General features: G+C 51.8%; 5 protein-coding genes across 5 annotated transcripts; 1 reads left to right on the top strand and 4 right to left on the bottom strand.

The window, feature by feature from the left end:
- Positions 1-6,703: 6,703 nt before the first annotated feature.
- CTHT_0008200 (uncharacterized protein) lies at positions 6,704-7,671 on the top strand (the record flags this gene model as incomplete). The annotated part of the gene is made up of 5 exons (XM_006691287.1): positions 6,704-6,788; positions 6,842-6,882; positions 6,938-7,174; positions 7,232-7,453; positions 7,507-7,671. 5 exons carry the CDS (start codon positions 6,704-6,706, stop codon positions 7,669-7,671), a joined length of 750 nt encoding a protein of 249 aa, XP_006691350.1.
- A 570-nt stretch (positions 7,672-8,241) lies between these two features.
- On the bottom strand, positions 8,242-9,539 carry CTHT_0008190 (NONE-like protein; the record flags this gene model as incomplete). The annotated part of the gene is made up of 2 exons (XM_006691286.1): positions 8,242-9,080; positions 9,167-9,539. 2 exons carry the CDS (start codon positions 9,537-9,539, stop codon positions 8,242-8,244), a joined length of 1,212 nt encoding a protein of 403 aa, XP_006691349.1.
- Positions 9,540-11,553: 2,014 nt separating this feature from the next.
- On the bottom strand, positions 11,554-15,298 carry CTHT_0008180 (uncharacterized protein; the record flags this gene model as incomplete). Its single annotated transcript, XM_006691285.1, has 2 exons — positions 11,554-15,004; positions 15,084-15,298. The coding sequence occupies 2 exons, from the start codon at positions 15,296-15,298 to the stop codon at positions 11,554-11,556; spliced, it is 3,666 nt and encodes a 1,221-aa protein (XP_006691348.1).
- Positions 15,299-17,408: 2,110 nt separating this feature from the next.
- On the bottom strand, positions 17,409-18,353 carry CTHT_0008170 (uncharacterized protein; the record flags this gene model as incomplete). Its single annotated transcript, XM_006691284.1, has 1 exon — positions 17,409-18,353. The coding sequence occupies one exon, from the start codon at positions 18,351-18,353 to the stop codon at positions 17,409-17,411; it is 945 nt and encodes a 314-aa protein (XP_006691347.1).
- A 2,689-nt stretch (positions 18,354-21,042) lies between these two features.
- CTHT_0008160 (serine-type endopeptidase-like protein) lies at positions 21,043-22,705 on the bottom strand (the record flags this gene model as incomplete). The annotated part of the gene is made up of 2 exons (XM_006691283.1): positions 21,043-22,269; positions 22,334-22,705. 2 exons carry the CDS (start codon positions 22,703-22,705, stop codon positions 21,043-21,045), a joined length of 1,599 nt encoding a protein of 532 aa, XP_006691346.1.
- Positions 22,706-24,545: the final 1,840 nt, after the last annotated feature.

Raw genomic sequence — 24,545 nt, 5'->3', positions numbered from 1 at the left:
GGGAATCGTATCACTCAATCACAAGGCCCTGAACCGTCACTGGAAGCGATGTAAAGGAGAAATTGGGGCTGAGCTGAGATAATGAAAAAACTGTTGATGCTGAGAAGACAAAAATTACCGTCACTTTGGGTGGCAAGTCCAGCGAGTAAATCAGACATAAGAGAAGGACAAGAGGGAGAATGGGGAGGAGGCCGAAAGGCTATTAAATGGGGCGAAACGCGAGCTGGTTCATTAGGCTTGATGGCAGAGAACCGTTCTGGACACCTCGACCTCCCTGGTTCGAGACATCCTGCAGATCAACACTGACGCCGAACCTTCATCCAGCCAACCAGGGATTAGTGGGACCTGTCTCCTGGTCCCCGGATTCCACAGCCGTACCCTGCTCCCGTCCGATACTCCCCACTTCCCCACGCGCTAGTCCATGATGCCATCGAAATGCCAAGCCTGATATCCGCTCTACCCCGCAATTCCCCAACTTCCTCGGCAATCTTGATATTTCATGCGGGGAAATGGATCCACATGCGACATTCTCAGGCGAAGCTCACCCAGCATCAATTGGTTGGGAGTAAAGTGCTTGTCCTTCACCTCGGCTCCGAGCAACACAGCGGTGAATCCAGACCCTCCAGAGGCGTGGCTGAACCGTCGCTTACTTCTGCGAGTCGATCAGATCTTCCCAGTAATCTGTACACGACGCTTCCTCCAAAGTAAAAAGTTGTAAACTGAGTATTACCTGAACAGAATCAAGAACCCCACGCCAGGCGTATGTCACACTGACAAAAGTGGGTATTCCCCACAAATTGGCCGTCGACAGACGAATCTACATGGTGCCCATTGGTCTTGTGCTTAATACATGGTTGCCAAGCGAACTTAGTGATTCTTATGTTTGCGGATTCTGGATCTATCAGTTAGCAGGCCATGTAAACTTTGTATGCATAGCGACTTGGAACTGTTTGAACTGCAATTATATACATTTAAGCCTGCTTCTTATGGATTCAATCTTGCCGATTCTTATATCTTAGCTGTGTGAGGTAGCGTGGAGCAGAGACATCGCTTCTGACTAATTACCCCTATCTTTATGACTCTTTAACTATCCAGCATACGATGTTCTAGGTATTAAGCTCAAAGGCATAGTTAAGTCTCTACATTTCTCCTCCTGTGGTTGTTCTCTAACACTTACAAAGGGAATGTATTGTCTTCTCTCAGGACTCTGGTGCACATTGCTATCTTCAAGAATGGCCGCAATCATCACTTCGATCGTTGAATCAATCTATTTCAGTTACTTCTTGACAAACCATCGCGAGTTTTCCACTCTATGTGCTGTTCTCTATATCAAGCGCACCTTCTCGCTACATAAGCTTCCCGCATTTTCTTCCCCAAAGATCGCGGTTACCATACGACAGTTGCTCTCATTTTACATATATTCCCTCTTAAGGGACTGCGATTTCAAGGTCGGTAGGCACTTGGCACCTCAGCAATCGATAAACTTTCAGGTTAATCTATCGCAGCATTTTTTTTCACTGCCAATTTCAGGTAGGTGCGGCTTTATCTGAGAGTGCTGACCTATTCTTCTCGTTGAGGTTTTGCCAAAGTCTAAGTCCATTGCACCTGAACATCTAGCAATAGAGATATTGAACTTATTCCATGCAAGCTTTCTAGGTCGCACCTGTACTTGATTAATATAGGTCGTCCAGTTTTCCTCGATATCCAAATTGTGTGCCTGGCATCATACTATGAATGGTTTCGACTTGTGACACTGACTCTTCCACTCATATGGCCGTTGAATGTTTGATACACTTACCTGCTCTTCTAGTGTGTACTGGTTGTATCAAGATTTGTCCGGGTCCTCTAATATCCATACATATAATTAAGCTAACTCCGTCTACACTCATGTAAACTGTGTTCGTAGCTGGTTATTCCTTCTATGTGAATTTCCATTACTTGATATACGTGACTTACTCAAAAGCTAGTTCTCAACCTTCAGCGTCAACTGACAAATGTATCCTCCCAATCCTATGGTAATTCTTGATAGGAACTGATATCAGAAAATCAAGGACTGCTAACACATATCAGACGATAGGGGTTCATCTGTAAGAAGCGATCAATCAAGGACACACCTGCCCAGGCATGTCAAAGGTAAAAGGCTTCCCCTAGCTAATTCTTGATGGATGAGTTCGAGGTTAAAAATCGCATGGAATAGCTGGAACCGGAGATTACGGTTAAAAAAATAGAACGGACGAAAGTGATTCATCAGAACGAACCATGATCCTGGATGTATAGTTACCTGTGCAAAAATAGAATTAATCTTGCCCCTAACAGCCAGGGCCAGATTGATATGAGAAGAGGTGTCACTCCAAGGCATCGTAGTCGTTCCTGTCATCCAATATCGGAATTAACAAAAGCCCATTTTTCTCTGTTCCAGCGGTCCTCTTATTTAAACCTCAATGACCCCCTGTCTTGTTCATATCAGAAGCCTCAAACTTCTAACAAATCTATCAAATACCTTCAAAGGAGTCGTCCCTTCCTGAGCCGACATTTTCCCCCTCCCCCTTTTTTACACAGCATTGACGGTTGATGTTGGCTCGGACTTCAGGTAAGTTCTACATGCCCTTAGACTTTTGACAACGTTTTCAGATCAACTTACATCAGCCTTTAAAACAGGGCTCATACCATTGTCCCGAACCTGAAGTTTCTGCACTGGCCATGTTCTATGTCCAGGACTGGTTGATTGACCGCGATCTCCACCAGACACAGCTCAAGAAGGTACTTCATCGTGCCTTCCAAGTCAACGTGATGAATTCAATTGGCTTCCAGGCAGCTATTTAAGCTCTTCCCCGTCCATCCCCTCCTCTTCCTCGTCCGTCCAAAACTGTTCTTCACAACCTAACTTACTTACAGAGCTAGATCGGTTCCCCTGAGTTGGAACATCTTCATCACACATTGTTATCCACTTATCGATATAACCTCCATTTACGACATCTGAAGCCTTTCACACGGTAGGTGTTGACAGATCACGCCTTCCAAATCCGTGAGAATCAACCTTTGGTGCTCTCGTATTTTCTGCTCCTCTTTTTAGCGAGAGTAGTGTTCTGATACTAATATGGCAAACCAGCCTCCATGCTTACTGGTAACACCAGCATCAAAATTAAAAATCTGTTCCCAATAGCAGGCTATTGTCCCTTAGGTCTGGAAAGTGGCGCGCCTAAGATCTCGGTCTTATCCAGATCATCTCAGACTTCTCAGTTACAAGTTCAGTTTCAACTGATATTCCGGACTTACCAACACTAGAAGGTAAGTGTATATTGCAAACTCATCATGATATTTCAGTGGGCCTCATTACCACCAGCACGTTGCAACTGGCTCACCGCCTTTGTTAGGACAGCTAAACCCCGAGTCTCACTGCCAACAGACCTTCAGTCTGGCTTCAGAACTCGTTTGTATGTTCTCGAGGCCCGATAACAACCATCCAGGGCTGTAAGTTGGCCATCTTCCCAACCGTTCTCAAGAGCGTCATAGTCCTGGAGCGTCATACACTATCATCATCCGATAATGAAGCTTTTGCAGCTCCGTTATATGAGCTCCTTTGAACATCTGCTCAGAGGAAACGTCAGCCACTAAAGTGAACATGAAATATAGGCACCAATTCCCAACAAATTGACATATCGGCTCTTGCTCCCGGACTCCAAGCACGAACCGTGAGTTTGTGCCTGATCGAGTGAAAGAGATCTCCTGGAAGTGTATCGCTTCAAATTTCATACTTGATATCAGTTCTCCTAACATCAGACAAGCATCCTTGGACCAAAGACGTTGTTACTTCAATACAGGTGCCAGGTTGGACAGCAAAACTACTTGCCTCCTTCCAAAGGAACATCTCCACCAAACTTCCTACCTACCTCCTCCCTAATCAACATCTCCGCCAAACTTCACGAACGATTGGCCACAAGTGGACGGATTGCTCATTCAAACGTGGGCGGCTACCTTATTTCGGAATCCAGCATTCTTCTGACCAATTTTCTGACCAATTGTATGCTTATTTTCACCACGGTCGCGCGCCTCCGAAGTGTTTCAATGAAATGGAGGCTCTGAACAACCGTGAAACTCATATCCAACCTCGCGATGGCTCTGAGTCAATCGCAAACATCACGGTGCAGATGTTAACAGATCCTCAGCTGCAGTCGGAGCTCACATGGAAGGCTACGGACTATGACTTAGTGCCAACTAACCGTGTAGTAACGTCCATGGGGCATACAAGCATGCCAAATGGCTATGGCAAAATCTCGTCAGCCAACGTAACGATGCCGACAGAGAACTCAACCACCTTTCCAATGCATTTGACTGCAACGACGTTGTCTATTGCACCGATGACGCAGTATGCATCCGTGCTAGTGGGACAGACAACACTATTGAGAGAATCTGCAACTCAATGCTCGCCAACAGTTCATGAAACTGCTCATATGTCGATAGAGCAGATGGTCAACCCGACCGGATGTTTCACGGCTCCGGCTAGGAGCTTCACAGTTCTGAATGATGCTTTCACAACTGTGTCAGGGGCTCCTAAGGACGCAGCATCCTTGACCGGGCCTGTCGAATTTTTCACGGATCCAAAGGGTGCTTTCACAGTTTCTGCTGTTGGTTTCACGACTCCATGCCTGCCCTTGCCAGCCATAACGACGCAGACAGAGTCACTTACCCATCCACTTACCCATACCTCGTCCACCAGTTGTTTACTCCAGACCCCAACAAGGTTGATCACGTCTTGTGGAGGTTACGAGACTGTCAAGTCCATGATAAAATCAGACAACGTGATCACATCCTCGACCAATTCTTTGGTGTCTTTGAATCAATCTGCCCCTACCATGACCGCGCCAGTTAACTCTCCTACGAGTACCTCCCAAACGACCACGATGATGGCAGAGAATTCTATATGTTCGAATCTGTCTCTTTCAGATTCAACTATGCCTCCACAGACACTTACAGAGCTTCCAATTGCTATCCCTCCCCCGGCATCTTTCAAGTCTCCCTCGAGTCCAACCCTGCAAGACTCAGATCTGCCAGTGCAAGGACAACCAATGACCGAACTTCCATCTACCATCCTTGAGAACATGGACACAGGTAGGAGGAGGCCAACTCGAATAGCTGCCCAGAAGGCTCTGGTAGCCACTAAGCGTCTGCTCGAGAGTTCCCAATTTAATGTTGAAGGCCCAGAGGCTCCTAATATCAAGAAGATTCGTCGATCTAAACGAGTCTCTTTCAAAAGCAATGACCAGAACAACAGTGATGGGAAGCGAGATGTGACCAATGATACTGCAAGCTGTTCAGTTGTTCATAACACTATTGGAGTCACCGCGGATATTCATACTGGTGATTATGAAATGGGGCCCTCTCAAAACATACTGGTTGAACACGCACCTTCAACTCGCCCACCCCCGTTGGGTTTACCGCGTGTCTGGTCCGAAGCCCGCGGCGCACTCTGTGAGGCACTGCCATATTTCAAAGCGTATCAGGGAAGTCTCTACTCAAAGGGAAAAGTCGCCAATGGCTTCTTGATTGACAAGGAGGTTGACCACGGTGATGTTTTTGCTTCCCAAGTCATCATCTCTTCTGTGTAAGCGATTGATTCAGATATTTAATGTCAAGGATAGGGTATTGTGAGCTAACATGATTCTCTAGCGGAGGAGGACGTGAGAGAGATGAAGCAACTGGGCAGATGGTTCGTACCAAGGATGCCTCTGATGATGCTACAAATGTCCAAGCGTTCAAACTTGCAATGGAAGCAGGTAGTCTCGTTGCAGTGATTGCAGGTCAGTTTTCCGTAGTGCTACTTTGCTCCATTATACTTGCCGTTGCAAGAGGACTGACCCTTTGTTTCTCTCCAGGTGATAACCATCCACTTTATCCTTGCCAGCCGCCGCATGTCTACTCGGTCCTGGGATACTTCCATATTACAGACATGTGGAAGGAGAATCAGATTCCTAGAGGCTCTGAGAAAGAGGTAAAAATTTGGCGTGTGCGGCTTGAAAAGGCAGACTTGAACGAGCCATCTTGGTGGGCTCAAGAGACTGGCCCATCTGATATCTCACTCCGACCACGCGCTCCTGTCCGGCGATGCAGGGCTTGCGGTAGCGAGTGGAAAGAGATTTTTACTATCGGCTGGTTTTGTCGAACCGAAACCTGCGAGAAGTATTACAAGCTCCCAAACGGTCAGCCTGTGCGGCTACAAGAACTTACCTACACCCAAATATTTCTGGAGGAACGAACACCATTCACCGGCAAAGTGCCTTCCATTGTTCCCGAGATGCCAAGCTTTGAGGGTTGTCATGGTACAGAGCTTGCATTGCGACAAGGTTTTGTGTGTCCCCTCTGTGGTTGCTGCAACCGCCGGCTCTACTGGAACCGTTTAGTATGTCAGAACAACGCCTGCAGCTTCAATATGGATGCACCGATGCTTCCGTTTCCTCAAGCCATATGGGATGCAGAAAACAAAAAGTTTGACCAACAGATGATGCGACGTAGGGGAGAGAAGCTTGCTTGGTGCCCCTCAGTTGTCACAATTGCACCACCTCCTGAATACTTGGACCACACTACACTACACACACAAGTCATCGAGTTAAGGAGCTACACAATCCATCAATTCTTCCTTCAAGATGCTGGGAACCAGGTAATTGGATCGTTCAGCTTGCTCTCGTCAAAGGGCGAAACCAATGCAATGCCTGATGGTCCTGATGATCTCTTCCGGACCCTCGAAAAGATCGACATTGGTTTGCGCCGAAATCCTGCTGCCCTGGTTGGCCGTAAGTTATCATGGAAGCTAGCATTACTGTGAGGCTGGCGCTAACATTTACAGACAAACTTGAGGGATACACTCGACACTTCCAGCAGAACTTTGTAAGTTGTAACCATGTTCAGCTGCAGTGAAAACACATCGACTAACAAGTTACAGGGCGCCCGGTATAAGTTTGGTGTCACAGTTCAGTCAAAGGGCTTTGATGAAGCCCCTGATGTAATCCTGAAAGCATTACATCGACTGATCTGGGCAAAAACGGTTACAGTGAAGGCATCAAATGCCTTCCTTGAAAAGCTTGACCCAGAAGCTATTGGCCCAAAGGCGCATCTTCCCAAAGCGAATGACTTCAATGAGCTGCTAGCCTTGGGCTACATGGAAGGCGACAAGATCAGGGTATGTGGCTTGCCAAAAAAGCAAGGTGACAGTATCTTGGCTAACTGTCTTACAAAGTATCACGATGATGGCGAGAGTGAGCTTGGGCCAGTTGTAGCAGCTCTTTCATTGGGTTCTCCCTGCACCATGAAGTTCCGACCTAAAAAGTCTCAGCCATTCAAGTGGCTGAAGAGGCGTGGAAAGCATGGGGACGAAGTTTGGCAAGACTTCCTTGAGGTCACCATGAAGCACGGAGACATAATGGTCATGATTGGTGAGGATATTCAAAAGGTGTATGAGGTCAGTGCAAGGTATCTCAATTTTAACAACAGATATGATGCTAACATGCGTAGCACACTGTCGAACCTCATGGAGTGCGCCGCTTCTCCCTTACAGCTCGGTACATTGACCCGGGCCGCATGACCAGCGAGGAAGACAAGCGTGAGGCAGCAATCAATGGTGCTATTCCAGAGCATGCGAATGCATTTGTGTATGACGGGGGTGACGTGGAGATTTGATCGGCTTCATTTCAACTCATTTGTTTCTTCTTTTCACATTCCGTCGTTCTTTTCATGTTTCGTTTTTCCGCCATTCACTCATTCGTCCTTAGTTTCTGTCTACCTTCCACTTCTTCACTCATCTGCACGAATCATCATTCTTCCTGTCTTCTCTCTGACTTACGTCGGGATATAGGGTGGAAGGATATGAGCTCAGACACTTGCGTTATCTTGGGGGGATATACTTGCCTGGGTCTGGTATAATTTGCTGTAATGATTTGCTTGAAACTGGTGCTAGATTTGATGTGGCCAGACACTCAACACATTGGCTTTCACGAGGTTTCACAAGAAGATGTTGATGACAATGGCTGAATATGTTGCTTGAATGGTTTAAATAGATTAGTAGGCGGTATCTCAGTAACGCGGAGGTTTTTCAGTGCTCTTTATGCAGCCTCGCTTTTCAAACGTGAATGAAACATAATACAACGAGATTAGGTCCAAGTAGCCAGTGAGTGATAATACATTTAACAAAGTACACATGTGTATCAGTGGGTATACATCACAGCCCATTGTCTATCATGATGAGCATAGTCAACTCCTCCCTGTCCCAGAGACAAGTAGCACTACACTGGCCAGCTGCCTGCGCAGCTCCTCCTTCTCTACATCGTGGGTGTCCTCCACCTCGCCCCAATTCCTCGTCTGCCAGTCCACCTCAAGGTTCACAGCCTTTGCGCATTCCTCCACTCCAAAGAACTCGGCATCTTCCTGGCTAGCATTCACAATTCCCTGCCACCGAAATGGCGATTCCTCACTCCATTCTGCCACCAGCCTGGCGGCAGCCAGCAGACTCTTACCCGCGAGCGTCGCCCGCTCCAGCCCAGCCAGTTCAAAGGCAGAGAGACCAGCAATCCAACCTTTCACAACCTCTCGTGTGCCGGGCGGCTGATGACGCGGTAAAATTGACGCACCATCTAGCACAGGCACAATCTCTGTGCCTGGCCACAACCGCGAAGTCAGGTACCCTGTCACACGCTGGTATGTCTGTTCCTGCAGATCGTGCAGGCATGTCGGCTGGCCGTTGTTCTCCTTGCCCTCTTCCTCAGGCGCCTCCGAGACGTTGAGGGCACCCGGACGGGGGACCCAGCACAGAAGCGAGTCTGTGTCGAGGTAGCGTAGGAGCAGGGAGATCACCTGTGGGCGGATGGTCGGCCCCGCGGGGCTGGCGTCGTCGGCAGCGATGTCGAGGGCGCGGCAAGTCAGGGCGGTTAGGGGGATCAGGTGCTGCTTGGTTGCATGTTGGGCTGAGAGGAGCGAGTCCCATTCTACAGCGAGGGAGTGGGCGAGGTTGGGTTTGCTAAGAGGCAGGCGGATGACAGATTTTGTGTGTGGATGGCGCAGGGGACGGGTGTCGAGGTGGATTTCATAGGCGCCTTTAATGAGAAAAGGATGTTACTACGGGGTCTGTAGGGACACAGTGACGGGGAATCGCGGTGGGATACCTGGAGACAAGACATACCATTTACCTCTCGTACATGAACGTCCTTCCAAAACCTCTTCCGCACCGTCTTGCCCCGGTAGCTACTGGACGGGCTCAACCCCGTCGCCTGCCGCAGCAACTCAGCCTGACGCTTGCGCCGCGCAATCCGATGCTCTGGCCCGTAGTAATCGATCGTTGGCTGTGGCGGCTCTGGCGGCGGGCCTGTGCCGTATACGGGGACCACATTGGCTGGCTTGGCGCTGTTGCTGTGCAGTGCGCGGATCGCAAATGCCCTGGCGGTTAATGACGAGGACGGAGAGGCTGAGGCCCGAGCGGCGGAAGCAGTAGCAGCAGCAGTAACAGCCAGATGCCGTAACGGGAGGAGTAGGCTAAGTCTTGTTGCTGGCGCCATCTTGATGGTGGTAAAGAGTCGAGAGGGGGTTGGCCCTCTGGCGGGCAGTGGGAACAGGCTCAGTGAGGACTGGCTGCGTATACCAGCTGACGAGTGTACGTAGATACGTAAGGTATTTACACGCGCATGTGCATGGGGATCCAGAGTGCTGGGTTGGAGTCGTCGGAGTTGTTCTCAAGGTGAGAGGACAGCACAGGAACTTTTTTGCGCGGTGCGGCACTTCCCGTGACAACGACAAGGGTTCGGTCCACTGCGCTGTGTGGCTGTCTGGGCTTGTGCTACTTGGTGGGGCAGGGTCTTGTACCCACAATGACATCACATTTTGGAGGGGCACTATTATGGCTGAGAGAGCTCGCTATCCAGTGTCGCTAAAGCTGTAGAGCCACAAGCCAGAGTTCGATAACATACCCTCCAGTGTCTAGGCCAGCACACACACACACAATGCCCATGTGATATATAACCCTGATGTGATGATTTTACTACCTCCTGAGATGGGTTCAAAGGTAGTGGCCATGTTGTAGAACCTGAAGGAATGAGGTCCTCATACGGTAGAGTATGTGGTCTACTGCGTTCATCAGTTGTTGGTTGACAACTGTCTCTATCGTTGAATGAGGAAGTCCTCATCATAGTTCTGGATATTGGAGTTTTTATACATATTTATACTCAAAAATCGTTGATATGCCTACCCTTCTATTCAAATGATCATCGACCAAGTTCAGGATTATCATCAACCAAGGTCAGGATTATTGTCGAGGGGTAGAGGTCGATTGTCGGTGGTTCTTGGCAACGATAATCTTTTCTTGCCTGCGATTGGTCTGTTTTTCGACCCCACTTGGGGTTTCCTCATTGATCCTCTCCCCACTACTCTGGGGCAGCTGCTGGTCCGCATCTGGGCCGTAACACCTTATATAACTTGACTAAACAATAGAAATTGCTTCGAAACATAATATAACGATGCTATGAGGGAAGTTATATATACATATGTATAATATGAAGCATTTTTCATGGCTTGTTACTTGGTGGACTTGTTTCTATTCAACCCTAGTACGGAATAGAGATGAGAGCGGACGAGCCCATTCGGGCTTCGGATTATATTCAACCCCAGCCCTTGCCCAAAGACTTAGGGAGTGCATATACTTTGGGAGACGGAAAATGTCTTAGAAACAAAAGTACAAACTAAAAAAAGGAACGGAGTTAAAGTGGATAGGATATAATTACAGAGATCAATAAGCCTCTTTAAAGACTTAACCCTAATTTTATATGCATCTTATGGTATAAAACATATAGATTTGTGATTGGACAATGTTAGGTATGTACCTGCTAGGTGCTAAGTTTGAGGTTCCATAGTGTTGTGGCATTCTGAATGGTGACATCTCTTGGCCACCACCATAAGGCATATTGGGGATGAAGACCCTAGTGAAGAAGGGGATGCAACAACCACCAGATCTGTGAACATTTACACTGTCAGCACTGCCTGTACGCAATAGACACAATGAGGCTGTCATTAATAACTCGGCATATAAAATACATGCCTAGTCTAGACGCAAGTCTAACCTAACAAGGTGTGTTTTTTTTTTATTTTCTGCTGTTTGCTGTGGGCACGCAGAACACTCTAATCCACAACCGCTCTAAGTAAACAAACACTCTAATGAAACCCGCCCATGCAACATCAAGGATAACATGATACATAGAAGGCAAAGTTCTTCACCTTAAGAATATATCAAATGAGCAATGATAATGACGATGGTGAACAACACAATAACCACCCACCCTCCTACCCAAAAGTCTGTTCTAGAGGCACAAAAACATATTTCCCAAACCAGCCCACATCAGTATGAAGTGTTGAAACACAAAACTTTCGCTCGCTTTTCTTGCATCTTTGAAGCCCATTAGACCCCCCAACGAACCACAACCAAACAAGTCAGCCAGACAGTATCAACTTGACAAGATAAGTGAAATGGGAAAACAAGTGAAGCGGCCGAAGAGAACCGTCATCATCAAAATGATCAATTACTCAATAAGGCGGCTTCGCCATGCCTGCTGCCCCACTTCCGCTAGCCTTCATTCCCTCTCCTCCCGAAATCGAATCAATACCCCTCAACAATGCCTGCAAATCCAATGCTGGCGGCGGGGGTATTGGCTCACCAGCATACTCTCCATCCGTAACCGACGGCGTCCTCCACGACGAAGTCGACAAACCCCTATCGCGCTCCCTCGACTTCTCTACAGTAGCTGACGCCAACTTCGCGCTGCGCACGCTCCGCTTCGAGAGCGACGGCCTTCTAGATGCCGAAGACCCTGACACTACTCCGTCAGCAGCAGCAGCAGCAGCAGCAGCAGCAGCAGCAGTGGGAGACGTCGGGGAGGACGATCCCGGCATGCCAAGCGGATGAGAGTTGAGCGGACTGCCGCCAATGCCTGTCACGACTGCCTTGCGCTCACGCGAGATTGTGCGAGTCATCTGCAGCGGGGGCAGGGGCGGCGACGAATCGGGCCCGGCAGAGGTGGTTGCGGCTGACGTCGGGTCGGTGTAAGTAACGCCCGGGGGGGGAGCGGGCATGGTGGTGGGGTTGAAGGAAAGCTCGCTCGGGGCCATGTCGTAGCTGATGAGGGAGTCACTGCTTTCGCTTTCGGTGCCATCGCGCTGCACGTAGTGTTGCTGGTGCGGCGGAAAGGCCTCAAGCACGCAGTGGTGGCCATGCGCACTCGGCGGCGGGACGAGCTGACCAGAGAGGACGAGCTTGAGCTGTTCCACTGACGCGACAGGCGGATGGTCTCCCCTGACCTGTTCAGGCGAGTCCTTGCCAAGATCACCCCGATGACTCGGCGGTGACGGCGATGGTGAGTGTCCACTTCGGAAGCTACTCTTGCGCGCCTTGATTGCACCAGATGGGGATGACGATGGACGTAGGTTAGTCCTGCTAGCCGCAGGAGACGCCTTGTCACCAAGGCGCCCGTTGCCCTGTACTGCAAGACCGTTCCCATTGCCGCCGCCATTATTGGGGGAGGTAAGCCGGGTGGCAGTGGTGCCTGCCCGGGACCCATTAAGCGACGCTGACTTGCTGGTCGTCTGCACAGCAGCGAGAGCAGCTTCACGAGACCACTCGGTGAGCATCTGCTCCCGGAAGTGAGGCGGTACCTCATGTTCGGTCTCAATGGCAGGAATGACTGCGCCAACCGGGTGTGCGAAGCTCCGACCGGGACTAGCGGCCGGGCTGGACAGGGGAGAAGCAGCTTGTACCTGATAGGCCTCGCAGACACACTCGATGAGTGCCTCGCGTTCGTCAAATGGCAGCAGAGCCTCGGACTCAACCTGCTCGAGCGGCAGTCGTGGCTGAGGACCCGGCACTCCAGGAATGCCAGCAATTTCAATGAGGGGCGTAGGGATGTTAACTCCATCAACCCAAAAGTTCTTGCTACGGCGTCGCACAATCTCGTTGTGGATGGCTCGCCCGATAACGGTGCCCTCAAAATCAAACTTCTCTGTCAATGCCCAAAAGTATCCATGCACCAAGCTGCCCAGCCGCACCTTATGGACGGGCGTTTCAGCGTCTTGGATGTCCTCCTGCAGCCGAAAGATCATGGGCAGGCCGTAGCGAACGGCGTTGATGCCCAGCTTCTCGACCAACTTTGCCAGCAGGATATGCAGAAGCACAATGTCGGCCTCGTACTCGATATAATCGAGCGCATTATCATAGATGGCGACGTGCAGCAGCTGCAGGAAGTGGGAGCGTGGGATCTTGACCGGCGGTTTTTCGCGCGGCGATGGGCTCAGGACGGTCCTCTTCGCCATAGCGGTGGGGCTCTTGAGCGGCGAACGCGCCGAGTCATCACGGGCCCTGCTGTCGGCGGCCGTAGTTTCGCGGTCGAGCCAGGTAACGACGGCATCCGCATATGCCTGTCGAACAAGACCATCGGAGTCGTGCAGCAACCATTGCGTGCCGTCCCAGACCTGTACCGGCACACGGCTCCGGGACAGGCCACGACTGCTAGCCCCAGCGCTGCTGCTAGCGCTGGCGGTGCTCAGCATCCTCTGATGAGCATGACGCGGGTTGGCTACCAGCAAGACCGACTTGATTGCCCTCAGCGCAGCGATCTTAGCAACCGTCAGAGAAAATAACGAGTCGGCATGCTGCGGTTGTTGGTCGTCGGGGAGTTGGTGAGCCGACGACTTGGGTGTGCCGTCCGATTTCTCTCCCTGAGGAGAAGGGGTGTTGCTATTGCTCAACCGGGAGGGCTTGAGCTTGAGCAGGATGGTCGAGATCATGTCGGAGATTTGTTCGGCGTAGTACACATGTGTGGCCAGGTCGCCGATGCATTCCTGCAGCCTGAACAGCAGGTCCTTGCGCTCAGCAATGATGCGCTCCTCCTTCGACTCAAATTGTTGAGAACTCGAGGTCCGGGGATCGGGCTTTCCGGGGATATGGATCTCTGTACGCATGTTGTTAGGGTCGCCTGGCAATTGAACCAGTCGACGAATGTGAGACAGAAGTTGCAGCAAGACATCCATAACACTCAGACCAATGAGGTTGATGTCCGATCGCAGAAGGGCACCAATCATGGCAGCCAGCACGATGTGCTGCCGCAAGGTATCATCATTCAACGGGTACTGGGAGAGCGTGTCCATGGCCGTCACGAGGATGGTGAAACGATCGGCAACTGGAGCCCAACGCGCCGCCAGCAAGAACATCTTGATGGCCCAGCCACTATCAAGTCCGTTCGAATCTGTCTTGACCACCTCCTCCTGCTGACTGACGCGTTCCTGGATAAACTTGACCAGGGCAAGAGTGGCCGCATGAACCTGGGAACGGTTCGGCGCAATGAAGATCCGATGCAGACACTCCATGGCCAGCACGCCTGTATCCTCCTCGGCCAGCTTGTCCATGTCGGCCGCGGAGTCGGCCAAAGCAGAGGGATTCGGATGGGCCTCGGTCTCGGTCGTCTGCACAGTTGTGATGCTCGTACGTCGTCTGAGCAAGGCGCCTCCCATCTTGTCCTCGATCTCGGCGCGCTGACACAATACGTCGAGAAAGTCTTCGTTGTCGGTCCACAGATTCTCGAGGATCATGGGGACCGTGATGTCGTACTGTTCGCTCATGGCGGCCGCGAGGGCCTCGGACGAGGCAATACTCTTGATCGCCTTGAGCCCCGCATTACGCCAGCGCAAGGCGATGGGCTTACTTGGTTCATCCTTGCCGGGGAACGCGCGTGTCGAAGCAAGCGAAGCATACTGCCGGACGACGGAGAGGTACTGGTTCTGACAGGCCTGGTCGCCCACGAGTGAGGTCGGCTCGTGGTAGGTACAAAAGGCCTCGAAGGTCGGGATGGACGACTCGACCATGGTGATATCGCGCGAGCGCAAGATCTGGTCAAGGATGCTCAGTACGCTCGAGGCGAATAGAGGAAGGTCCTTGGGGACCTTCTCGATGAGCGCGGTCAGGATCTGGAGGGTGACCTGGACATTGCTGCAGGCTGGTTAGTTTCCCGTCTGGAGCTAAAAAGCGACCTTGTCATGAGGTTGGGCAGAACTGGGTCTGGATTTACCCGATGCGCTGGCGGTAGACATCGCTGGCCGTCTTTTTTTCAAGAAAGCTGCCGACTTTCTGGACCTTGGAGCGGCGCGATTGGGCATAGAATAGCAGATAGCTGAGCTCGCTGGAGTTGGGCTTGATGTCGACAGCGCCCTTGGTGGTTCGTGGGTAACATTTGAGTACCAGCACCTGGTGCTTGGGACGACACCGTTGCGAGATGGCGTGCATGATGCCAGATGGCGATGTGCCGTGACAGAACGCGAGATGCCAAAGATGCGAGATACCAGATGGTCGGGATTATGCGACGAGGGGGCTACCTAAGAAAGCTGACATGCCGCGGTGGCAGCCCAGAAGCAGTAACCGTGCGAACGCAAGCAGTTGGGAACCCAGGGGAGAGGGTTGGGATCGTGGAGGTTCTCTCGGTGCTCGTCTCACTCGTAGTGAGTGGGTTTTTGCTGTTGTCGCTGTTATCGTTGTTGTCGTTATCGTCCTTGTCGTCGTTCTTGTTTGGCGTTGTCGTGTCCTTGCCAGATAGGGAGCCGCTGTTGTTTTGTTATTATTAATTATCCGTACTTGGCTGACGATCTCCCACTTCGGTGGTGGTGTTGTATTTGCCGAGGGGCAGCAACAGCAACAGCGACAGCAACAGCAACAGCAACCTTCAGCAGCGTGTGGGCAGTTCGCAACAATAATCCGTATCTTTTGCAAACGGCCCGCTGCTGCAGCCAACGATTGAACCTTCCACGCCTTGATGCTAAAAAATGGAGCAGACGGGCTCCAGCTGGCGTTGGTGTGGTGCTCGATAACGATGACGACGGCCGGCTCTTTGTGGGCGACGTGTTATTGCAGCTTGCTGCTGACACCAACCGAAAAGAAAAATGTCACTGCATGCATGGGCCATCGGCCGGGGCGAGATTACGCTTGGAATTATTATGGGGCACGGAGTCTGGACTCTTTGTCTTGGTTAGTCCCCGAGGACTCTGGGGGTCTCTCTGGGGTCCATTGGCGGTCCCTGGCACCCGCCACGAGCAGCGTAAGAATGGCAGAATGGGGCACGTAATTAACGCCAGCTGTCGCGTTCGTCCAGGGGGCTCGTCATCAGCAGCCGCAGACGACCGCAGCAGCAATCAGGTACTTGCCGGTACTCCCGGGCACACGAGCGCAATGCAACGTCGCCAAGAATGTCGAGGAACCCAATGGATCGGCGCCTTTCTGTCCATCACCTGCTCCTGTGCTCCCACGTAGAGATTCGGGCAGCACGCGGCAGACCCTTCAGACCTGAACGACCTGACTCAGCGCCGGAGCAGCCCGACTCACCGCATTGGAACCGCAGGCCCCAGCATTGCGCTGATAACCAGATGCCCAACGATATGCTGAGAGATGCCAGACCGGGGCAAAGGAAGCTGAGCAGAATGCAGAGAGGCTTGCGAGAATCTGTGCCAGTTGGATCTGACATGAGCAACTTACGGCTTACACTATAAAAGATGGAAATTCATACGAACGGGTACCTGACCAAGCGCCCAGCGTCAGCCACCTAATATTACCTAGCCACAGCAGCCCCCTAGGCACACGCCAACGAATCGCCTGCGACGTACGCTTGGCAGCAGTGGATCCTCGGACTATCAATGCGATAAAACATCGTCGCGAGGTACCTCAGCCGGTCCCTCAGCCTTAAAAGAGTACACCCACCACCCCCGTCTCCATCTCTGTCCCAGCCCCTTGGAACGGCGAACTTGAAGACGACAACAACGGGCAAACATGCCATACCAGGATGAGGGTCGTAATGCGTAAACGGAAATGCATGGTAATGTCGTAGTAGTGTACGCTGTCTGTGTTTTAAACACAACTCCTGAAACTTATATGTGGCCGTGTCAGGACACATTATGTGGGTGTAAGTGTTAAAAAAAAAAGGGACGTTTAAAGTACCAACAACACAAGGCCCCAGGGGATGGGGCGGCTCATTGCCCAACTTGAAGCTAAAATGCAATCTCACGCCATAGCGTCTGAATTCAATTTCCCATCATGGTCCAAAACATTTTCCAGCGAACAACAGAGGCTCGTCGTTCCAATTCCGCATCTATCTATTGTATATTCATGTTGCTCCTTTAGTTTTGCGGTGTGTTGACCTGTTACACCCCTTCCCCCCCCACCCCCCTTCGAGTCCTCCCTGAAACTGGCATTGAACCCTAACCTGCGTGATATAATAAGCTGATGAAAAGGACAAAACGCCAAAAGACGTCGTCTAGTAGTAAACTACCCGTTGGCAGTTTGTTGTGACACCCCCACGAAGAAGGTTTCACACCAACCTCCAACCTCCAACACTTCCGTCCCTTCTCTCTCAGATAAACGCCGCACCCTCATCTCTTCTTTCATCTTCGCATGCAGTCTCCTGCTCTCCCAACCGACTGTTGCCCCCAGCAACCGGCCCAAACTGCCTGAGGACGGCCTCTGTCAATCCAGGACTCGATGTGACGGAATACGCCCCATAGGACTTTCTTACATTGCTGTCAACAGCGCTGTTGCTGACCCTCGAAAGCCTCAATGGCGACGGCCGCAGCTTGCTTCGAGGAGGGATTGGCGGCGGAGGCAGCGGCGGCGGAACCTGTAGAAAGTGATAGACGGGAGCAGAAGGGCCATGTCCGTTTGCGCCAGGTCTTTCATTTTCAGCCATCAACTGCTGCTTTCCGTCCCCACTGGCGCTACCATTGGGGGTGCTAGTTTTCTTTTTCACCTGGAGTGGTGAAGGCTTGGCCACGTTCGGTTGGACCTGTTTCAGTGGAGTCATAGGAAGAGTGGGTTTGTGAGCAGGTGGTGTGAAGACGTCGTCCCCCCCATGTTGGTGGCGGGCGTGGTCCTCATCTTCACCATGTATTTGGGCATGCTCACGGACATGGCCACTGCCGCTCGCAAAGTGTCCTGACTGAAAACTCTTTGGCATAGACGGCAGAGCAAACTCAACCTCTGACTGCTTCGACGGAGACAAGGTAGGGTCAAACTTTCCGAGGTTGGCTGAGAGCCACATTTTCCAGTCAATTGAACTCGCATCTGAGACCCCGCGTTGTCCTCCCGGCCGGTACGCGGTAGGGGTCTCCTCTGTTCCTGGACGAACGGGACGATGTTCATCATTCTCCGCTGAATAGACACTCTCCGAGTATAGGCTCTTGTCCGCATCGGAGTCACTGTCTCCATGACCACCATTGTCATGACGGAACGGAGTATCGGCATCCGACTCCTTCTCTGCCTCAACACTTTGTTGGGCCCAAACGTTTTGTTCCTCTTGCATGGAGGCCCGCAAAGTACGACGATATGAATCTGAGCGGCGAAACAGATGCGATGCAGGGCTATCCGCTGTTTTTGATGCCCATCCTGATCCTGCTAAAATGCCACTAGGGATCCTCCGCAACTCACTGTTCCATGCCGCGACCCCGGACGTTAGCGAGTTGGTGTCCTGTTCATCTTTCTGTTCAGACTGAGCCTTCATGGAACCTCCTGTTCTTGGAACCCTCGTTGGTGTGTAAACAGTCCGAGGCGACCCTCCGTGTTCTCTCTCTGAGATCACTCTTCTGATCGTTCGCGGTTTTGGAGTGTCATCTTCTCCATGACCCACGCCAGATTCCTCCGTGTTTCCACAGCTATTCATCGCTTTCATGTGCTTCATCAAGGCCGAATAAACTCTCTCGCTGTTCACGATTGGGCGAGCAGGGAGCGCTTGCTGTTGGGAAGTTTCAAGGCGTTGGGAGGCTTTTGTGCGGAATGCTGCACCTCCAATGGACGAGGATGGGACATATGAGACAGTCTCTCCCATCGCAGCTAACCGCTGCCTCTCCCATTCTCTCCACTGCTCTTGCTGTTCGCTGGTCAGTGTACTTGGTCCAGAATGTACCCAACTTGTCAACGAGGAGCTATCCGAGGCCTTGCGACCCTGCTCGTTCCTTGAACTTTCCAGGCTTGCTCTGATGGAAGCGATTTCATTAGAAACCCGCTGGACTGATGGCACTCTTGTATGCACCCTGCGGACAGATCCAGTGCTTTCATCGGTATATGTTGACCCAGCAGTATCTGCAAGCGCTGCGGATGTTCCGAAGCCATGAGTTCGCTTGGATTCAATGTGTTGGCATGGGATTGATGCCTGCTCTCCCTCGGACTTGCCCATTGTAAACAAGTTCTTGATTTTGTCCTTCAGTGACCTCGACCCTCGTCTGGCTCTCAGCTTGAATGTATTAGACCTTCCAAGCGTTATTCTCGTGTCTGCCTTGCTTTGAGCTCGGCTTTCCTCATCACTGGTGTTAGGGAGGGCATGTCGCACCCCTTTCTCAGGGCGACGATGTCTCGAGCTGAAAAACATAGATGCTTTGTTTTTAATAGCCCAGTTCTGATGCTCGCCACGCAAGAACCTCCCTTCATTTCCGTTGAGGCCAGCTTGCTCGGGTTGTCCTGACTTTCTTAAACTCCCAGCTTCAGTTTCCCTCCATCCAAGCCTAGAATGACGATTCAGGAAGCTCATGGATTTTGGGGTCCGCAACATAGAGCTCTTTTGCCGACCTTCAATTCCTGTTGGGTCGGAACGGAAGAGTCTGCGAGAACGGGAAATGACAGTTGGCTGAGAACCAAGGATCCCTCCGTTAGCCAGCGATCCGAGCCCTGTGTTGGGAGCAGCGGAGCGCGATTTCCGCAGGCGGCGGAAAGAAGAAGGCTCCGATGCCACATCATCTTTAGGGGTGTAGTATTCTTCTTGAGCCTCCATTGCGGAAAGGTAGTTTGTGGCAAGACCAGCAGCCGGCAGAAGCGGGGGGGGTTCTCTTGGGAGGGCTCAGGGCTAGTTTGTCTGAGCAGTATTTGCCTTCTCGATTTCCTTTTGCGCGTGTCGTATCAGGACCGAGACTTTTGGAGCGACGAAGGGACGGGCCTTTTCGGGAAGCGCGATCACCGGAAAGAATTGGTTGGGGCCCCATAAACCGAACACTTTGGAGGTATGAGTGATTCTGATCACCTTCGCTGCGTCGACCGGGAATTGCTTGGTCTATTGAGCTTGCATGGGTCTGGCAGTGCCGGCGCTGTGGTTCAGGGGCAGAGAGGGAGGGCAAAGGATTATCCATCGCGGATGCACGATTCTGGGCCCTCAAAAACGCCTGAAGCGCGGCAATATGAGCATCTCGCTGATCCAAAATGGAGTCGTGGTGTTCGCAAACAACAGCATCAGCGCACGAAGCAGGCTTGTGGTGGTTGATGTGAGATCTCGACTTGGTGCTGCGTCGGCGCAGCATTGCAACTGATAGCAGGGCAACGCACGAGAACGATGCTCAGGTCTGAGACTCGGAGTTACAAGGACAATTAAGTTATCCGATTGAGTGTAAAGCTGTGTAGCTAACTGTATGTCAAGGGGAATGGATAGGTAGGTAGTCACGCAAAGTTGGTGACGGGACACCGAGTCTCAGGATATGGCAATACCTAAGGACGTGAATGGAGATGAAGATGAGACGTGCCAACCCGCAGCATCTTCATCACGAGTCAGGAGCAGATGACTGGTACACTGCCATGGAAGCTATCAGCGAAGTCATTGTGGGATGATAAAAGGGGAAGTAGCGTCGCGCAACAGATCCAAGGTTTACCTTGACCCGGAAGAAGCAAGTGGACTGAATGGTTGAACCTTCTGTAAGTAGAACAGCATTGAGATTATGTGACGCAAGATAAATTGATTAGGGCAGGAAGATGGGAAGTATGTGGTTAGATAGACTCAATTCCAAGTGCGAACCATTCCGATCATCGAGCGTGCATCCCATGTTGCGCGTAGAGTACATAGAGTTCCCCTGACTGCATCATACGTGCTGAATCACCATACCAATAAACCAAAAAAAAAAAAAACCAAGAGTGCAAAAACCCATCCTTCCTGACCCGAACCATGCCACTCCCAGGCCTCACGCTGATCACATGCCAAACCTCCCGAATCCCGGCTCCAGGTTATTCAAGATAGCTTAAGCGCCAAGCTCCTCGATGAACTCCTTCAACTCCTCATCCACAAGCTTGTGGATCTTTTCGGTGAACTTCTTGGCCCTGTCCGCAAAGGACGAGGCACCCTCGTGGACCTTCTTCGAGATGGACTTCAGCTCCTCCTCGACATCAGAAAAAGAGGTGGGGATCTCGATCTTGCTGGACTGGCTTTTGCGCTCAACCTTGTAACCGCCGGCCTCAATGATGGCGGAGTAATTGCTGCAGCCACCGCCGTTCCAGGCGAGCAGGTTGGGAGTGTCCCGGGGTAGATCGCTCAGGGCACCCTCGGTGGCAATCTTGAGCAGGTTCTCCTTCATCTTCTTGGGCGTGATGGGAGCGACCGAGTACTCGGAGTCCTCAGAAGGCTGGAGGGAAAGATAATAGGCCAGTAGACCAGCGATGTGGGGGGATGCCATGGAGGTGCCCGAGATGGTGTTGGTAGCATACTTGCTGCCAATCCATGTCGAGAGAATACTGAGGCCAGGAGCAAAGATGTCGGTGCACTTGCCATAGTTGGAGAAGTAGGCACGGCTGTCGTCGATGGCCGAAGCACCAACAGTAATGGCGCTCTCAGCAGCAGCGGGAGAGTAGTTGCAAGCATCAGCGTTGTCGTTGCCAGCGGCGACCGCAAAGTGGACACCAACAGCGACGGCAGCGTTCACGGTGTCATCGAGGGTACGGGTCTTGCCGCCACCCAGCGACATGTTGGCGACAGAGCCCTTGAAACCCTTGCGCTTACCAGCCTTGGCGAGCTTGACGTTCTCCAGATGCTGGGTAGCAACCCACTCAACACCAGCGACGACATCGGACATGGTGCCGGAGCCGTTAGAACGAAGGACCTTGACAGCATAGATGTTGGCCTTCTTGGCAACACCGTACTTCTTGCCGGCAATAGTACCAGAGCAGTGAGTGCCATGACCATTACCATCGACGTCGGCATCACCAGCGGGAATGGTCTTGCCCCACTTGGCGCGGCCCTCGAAGTCAACGTGCTCAATGTTGGTGCCGGTGTCGATAACATAAGCATCGACGCCCTCGCCGCCCTCAGCAGCATACAGGTACTTGTTGAAGGTAGAGAATGTTAGGGTATCGCGGTGGGAGATGCGAGCAAGACCCCATGGGGCGCTCTTCTCGATCTCGCCATGGCACTCCTCCTTGGCCTCCTCGAAACGCATCGTATGTACGATGGTGTCACGCTCAATGTACTCGACCTGAATGGCAGCTAGTTAGATTTTCTCGGTCAGAAACAACATGCGGCTGGCACGGGGTTCTTACATCAGGATGCCTGCGAACTTGCTCGATGGTCTCATCGTCGAAGTGTCCGGCATAACCGAGGAACTCCTGGCCGATCTGGTAGGTATGCTTCAGACCATGGAAGACCTGGTCAACAAAAGGGAACTGGCTGCGCTTCTTGAGATCGAGGCGCCTGGTCTCGGCGGCGGAATGGATCTCCTGGATCCAGGTGTGATGCGCCGCAGCCACCTCGGGAGTGACATGCTTCTTGAACTTGATGATGTAGGCATTTGGGACAATCTCGGCGTTGGACGACGAAAGGATGGGCGCGGCATCATTGTCGATGGTGCCGACCTTTGCCCTGGGGGCCGCCGCAGCATAGGCGGCCAGCGAGAGGAAGAAAAGGCCTCTCATGGTGACACGAAAGGGAAGGGCGAAGTCGATTGAGCCTGCGACTTCACAAATAAGGGAAAGACGGCGATGCCACTAGAGATGTGGGCAAAACCGAAAAGAGATGCCTTCTTCGAAGGCTTGGTTCGCAATGGTTGTGTTGGCGATTAATTCGATGGGATGGGGGAGGAGGAAGAGGAATGGAGAGGGAGAGGAGGGGATGGGAATAGAGGGAGGAGAACGAGCTCGGCAGCGCCTTGGGGACCCGGGTCCTGATAAAGTGCCCGGAGGAGCAGGCTGCGTCAGCCGTCCAAGCGTGCTGTTGCCTCAGGGCACCTCCCTGTCACTGTGTCACTAGCAGGAAAGGTGGAGCCCTTCCATGGCGGCTGGAGACCCACTTCTAACCTGATGCGGGATGGTCAAAGGTGGAGTGGCCAATCACAGGGCCTGGTCCCTTGGTCTTGGAGAGAGACCGTTGCGATAAGCGGATAAGAGCAGCCTGGGTTAATCGGCGCAAGCAGTCATCCAGCCTGAATCACAGGTTGCACCATCACTGGCGTTTATCGCATGTCCCGACACAGCCATCGATCGGCAGATTTTAAGCATAATGGAGGCAGCACAGCTGTTGCTATATGGGCTGCTGCATGCTTGCCAATTAACTGCGTTGGCAACGACCAAGTCGTAAAGCTACACTACATCCCACAAAATGGCTTTGGGGTACCTGTGGTTCGAGTTCCATTGCCAGAGAGTGGCCTAGAGCTCAGCACTGTGATAGACGGTGAGGACATGAGGCTGCCCCTGTTCCCTTCCCCAGCTGTCCACTGCGGATCGCCCGCATGCTTACCGCCATGCATGTGGCTTCCGACCCCTGTTGGTGTTGCTGGTGTGTTTGTTCTAAAGTGTCCAGAGAACCAGGAACAACCCCAGGGCGGCAAATGACAGCGGCAGAAACTGACAGGCAAGCATGCAAACTGCTGAACTGGACACATGGACACTGGACAGCACATCAGCCTGGTAGATCCCGTCGATTCGTCAGTCTCGGTGGATGCCAGGTCTGTCAGCATTGTATGGAGAAGTGATTGAGTTGTTCCTATACGGTGAAGAACCGGGCAGGATTCCACACAGCGGGCAGTCGTGCCATGCACACACCGCTGCCTAGCTATTCTATGCCTCGGTGTCTTTTATTTACCTATAACGGAGGTGTTCAAGCAGTAGGTCCACACAAGTAATCACAATTACCAATCCTTTGTCTTTCCAACCACGTAGGTATATTAGGTTGGGCCTTTGTTTTGGCTGATTATCACCGCCTTCTTGTTGCTGCTGATAGTCCCAAGGACATCGGGGCATGGGCCAACCGGGTCTCTGATTGCTGCCAAGAGGCCGTGGGAAAATCCCCACTCGACTAGCTCCCGGTAGGGTCACGAGCAAGTAACACGTGCCCTGGCCCGCATTACTCAGGTCTGACTCGAATCCCTTCTACTTCCTTGCTTCTCCGGGCATGATTGTTGGCAGGAAGACAACTCTTGATTATTTTGCAAATTGATGCTTTACGTCAAGGCCAGGTACACTCTTGGTGGCTTCTTGTTTTGTGATTGAGACATCTCCGGCCGTCCGCAGTAGCTGCCAGCCGATATCGCTCTGCTAAGATACAGGGCAATTACATCATAGGCTGCCTGTTCAACTCCTCTGAAGCTGATGATCAAGACCCTGACGGAGGTGCTGAACGGTTCCTGGCGGGTCTGACGCCATACGGGCCTTCTCTCCATTTTCAAGAGCCCCTTTCCTGGTCATCTCAAATTAGTTCTAATCATCATGATGATTGCACAAACAATTGGCTCGCTTCTTGTTTCAAGAAGCCCCATTG

This window comes from Thermochaetoides thermophila, assembly GCF_000221225.1.
Source record: "Thermochaetoides thermophila DSM 1495 unplaced genomic scaffold scf7180000011812, whole genome shotgun sequence".
NCBI lineage: Eukaryota > Fungi > Ascomycota > Sordariomycetes > Sordariales > Chaetomiaceae > Thermochaetoides > Thermochaetoides thermophila.
This window is presented reverse-complemented; position numbering and strand designations above follow the sequence as displayed.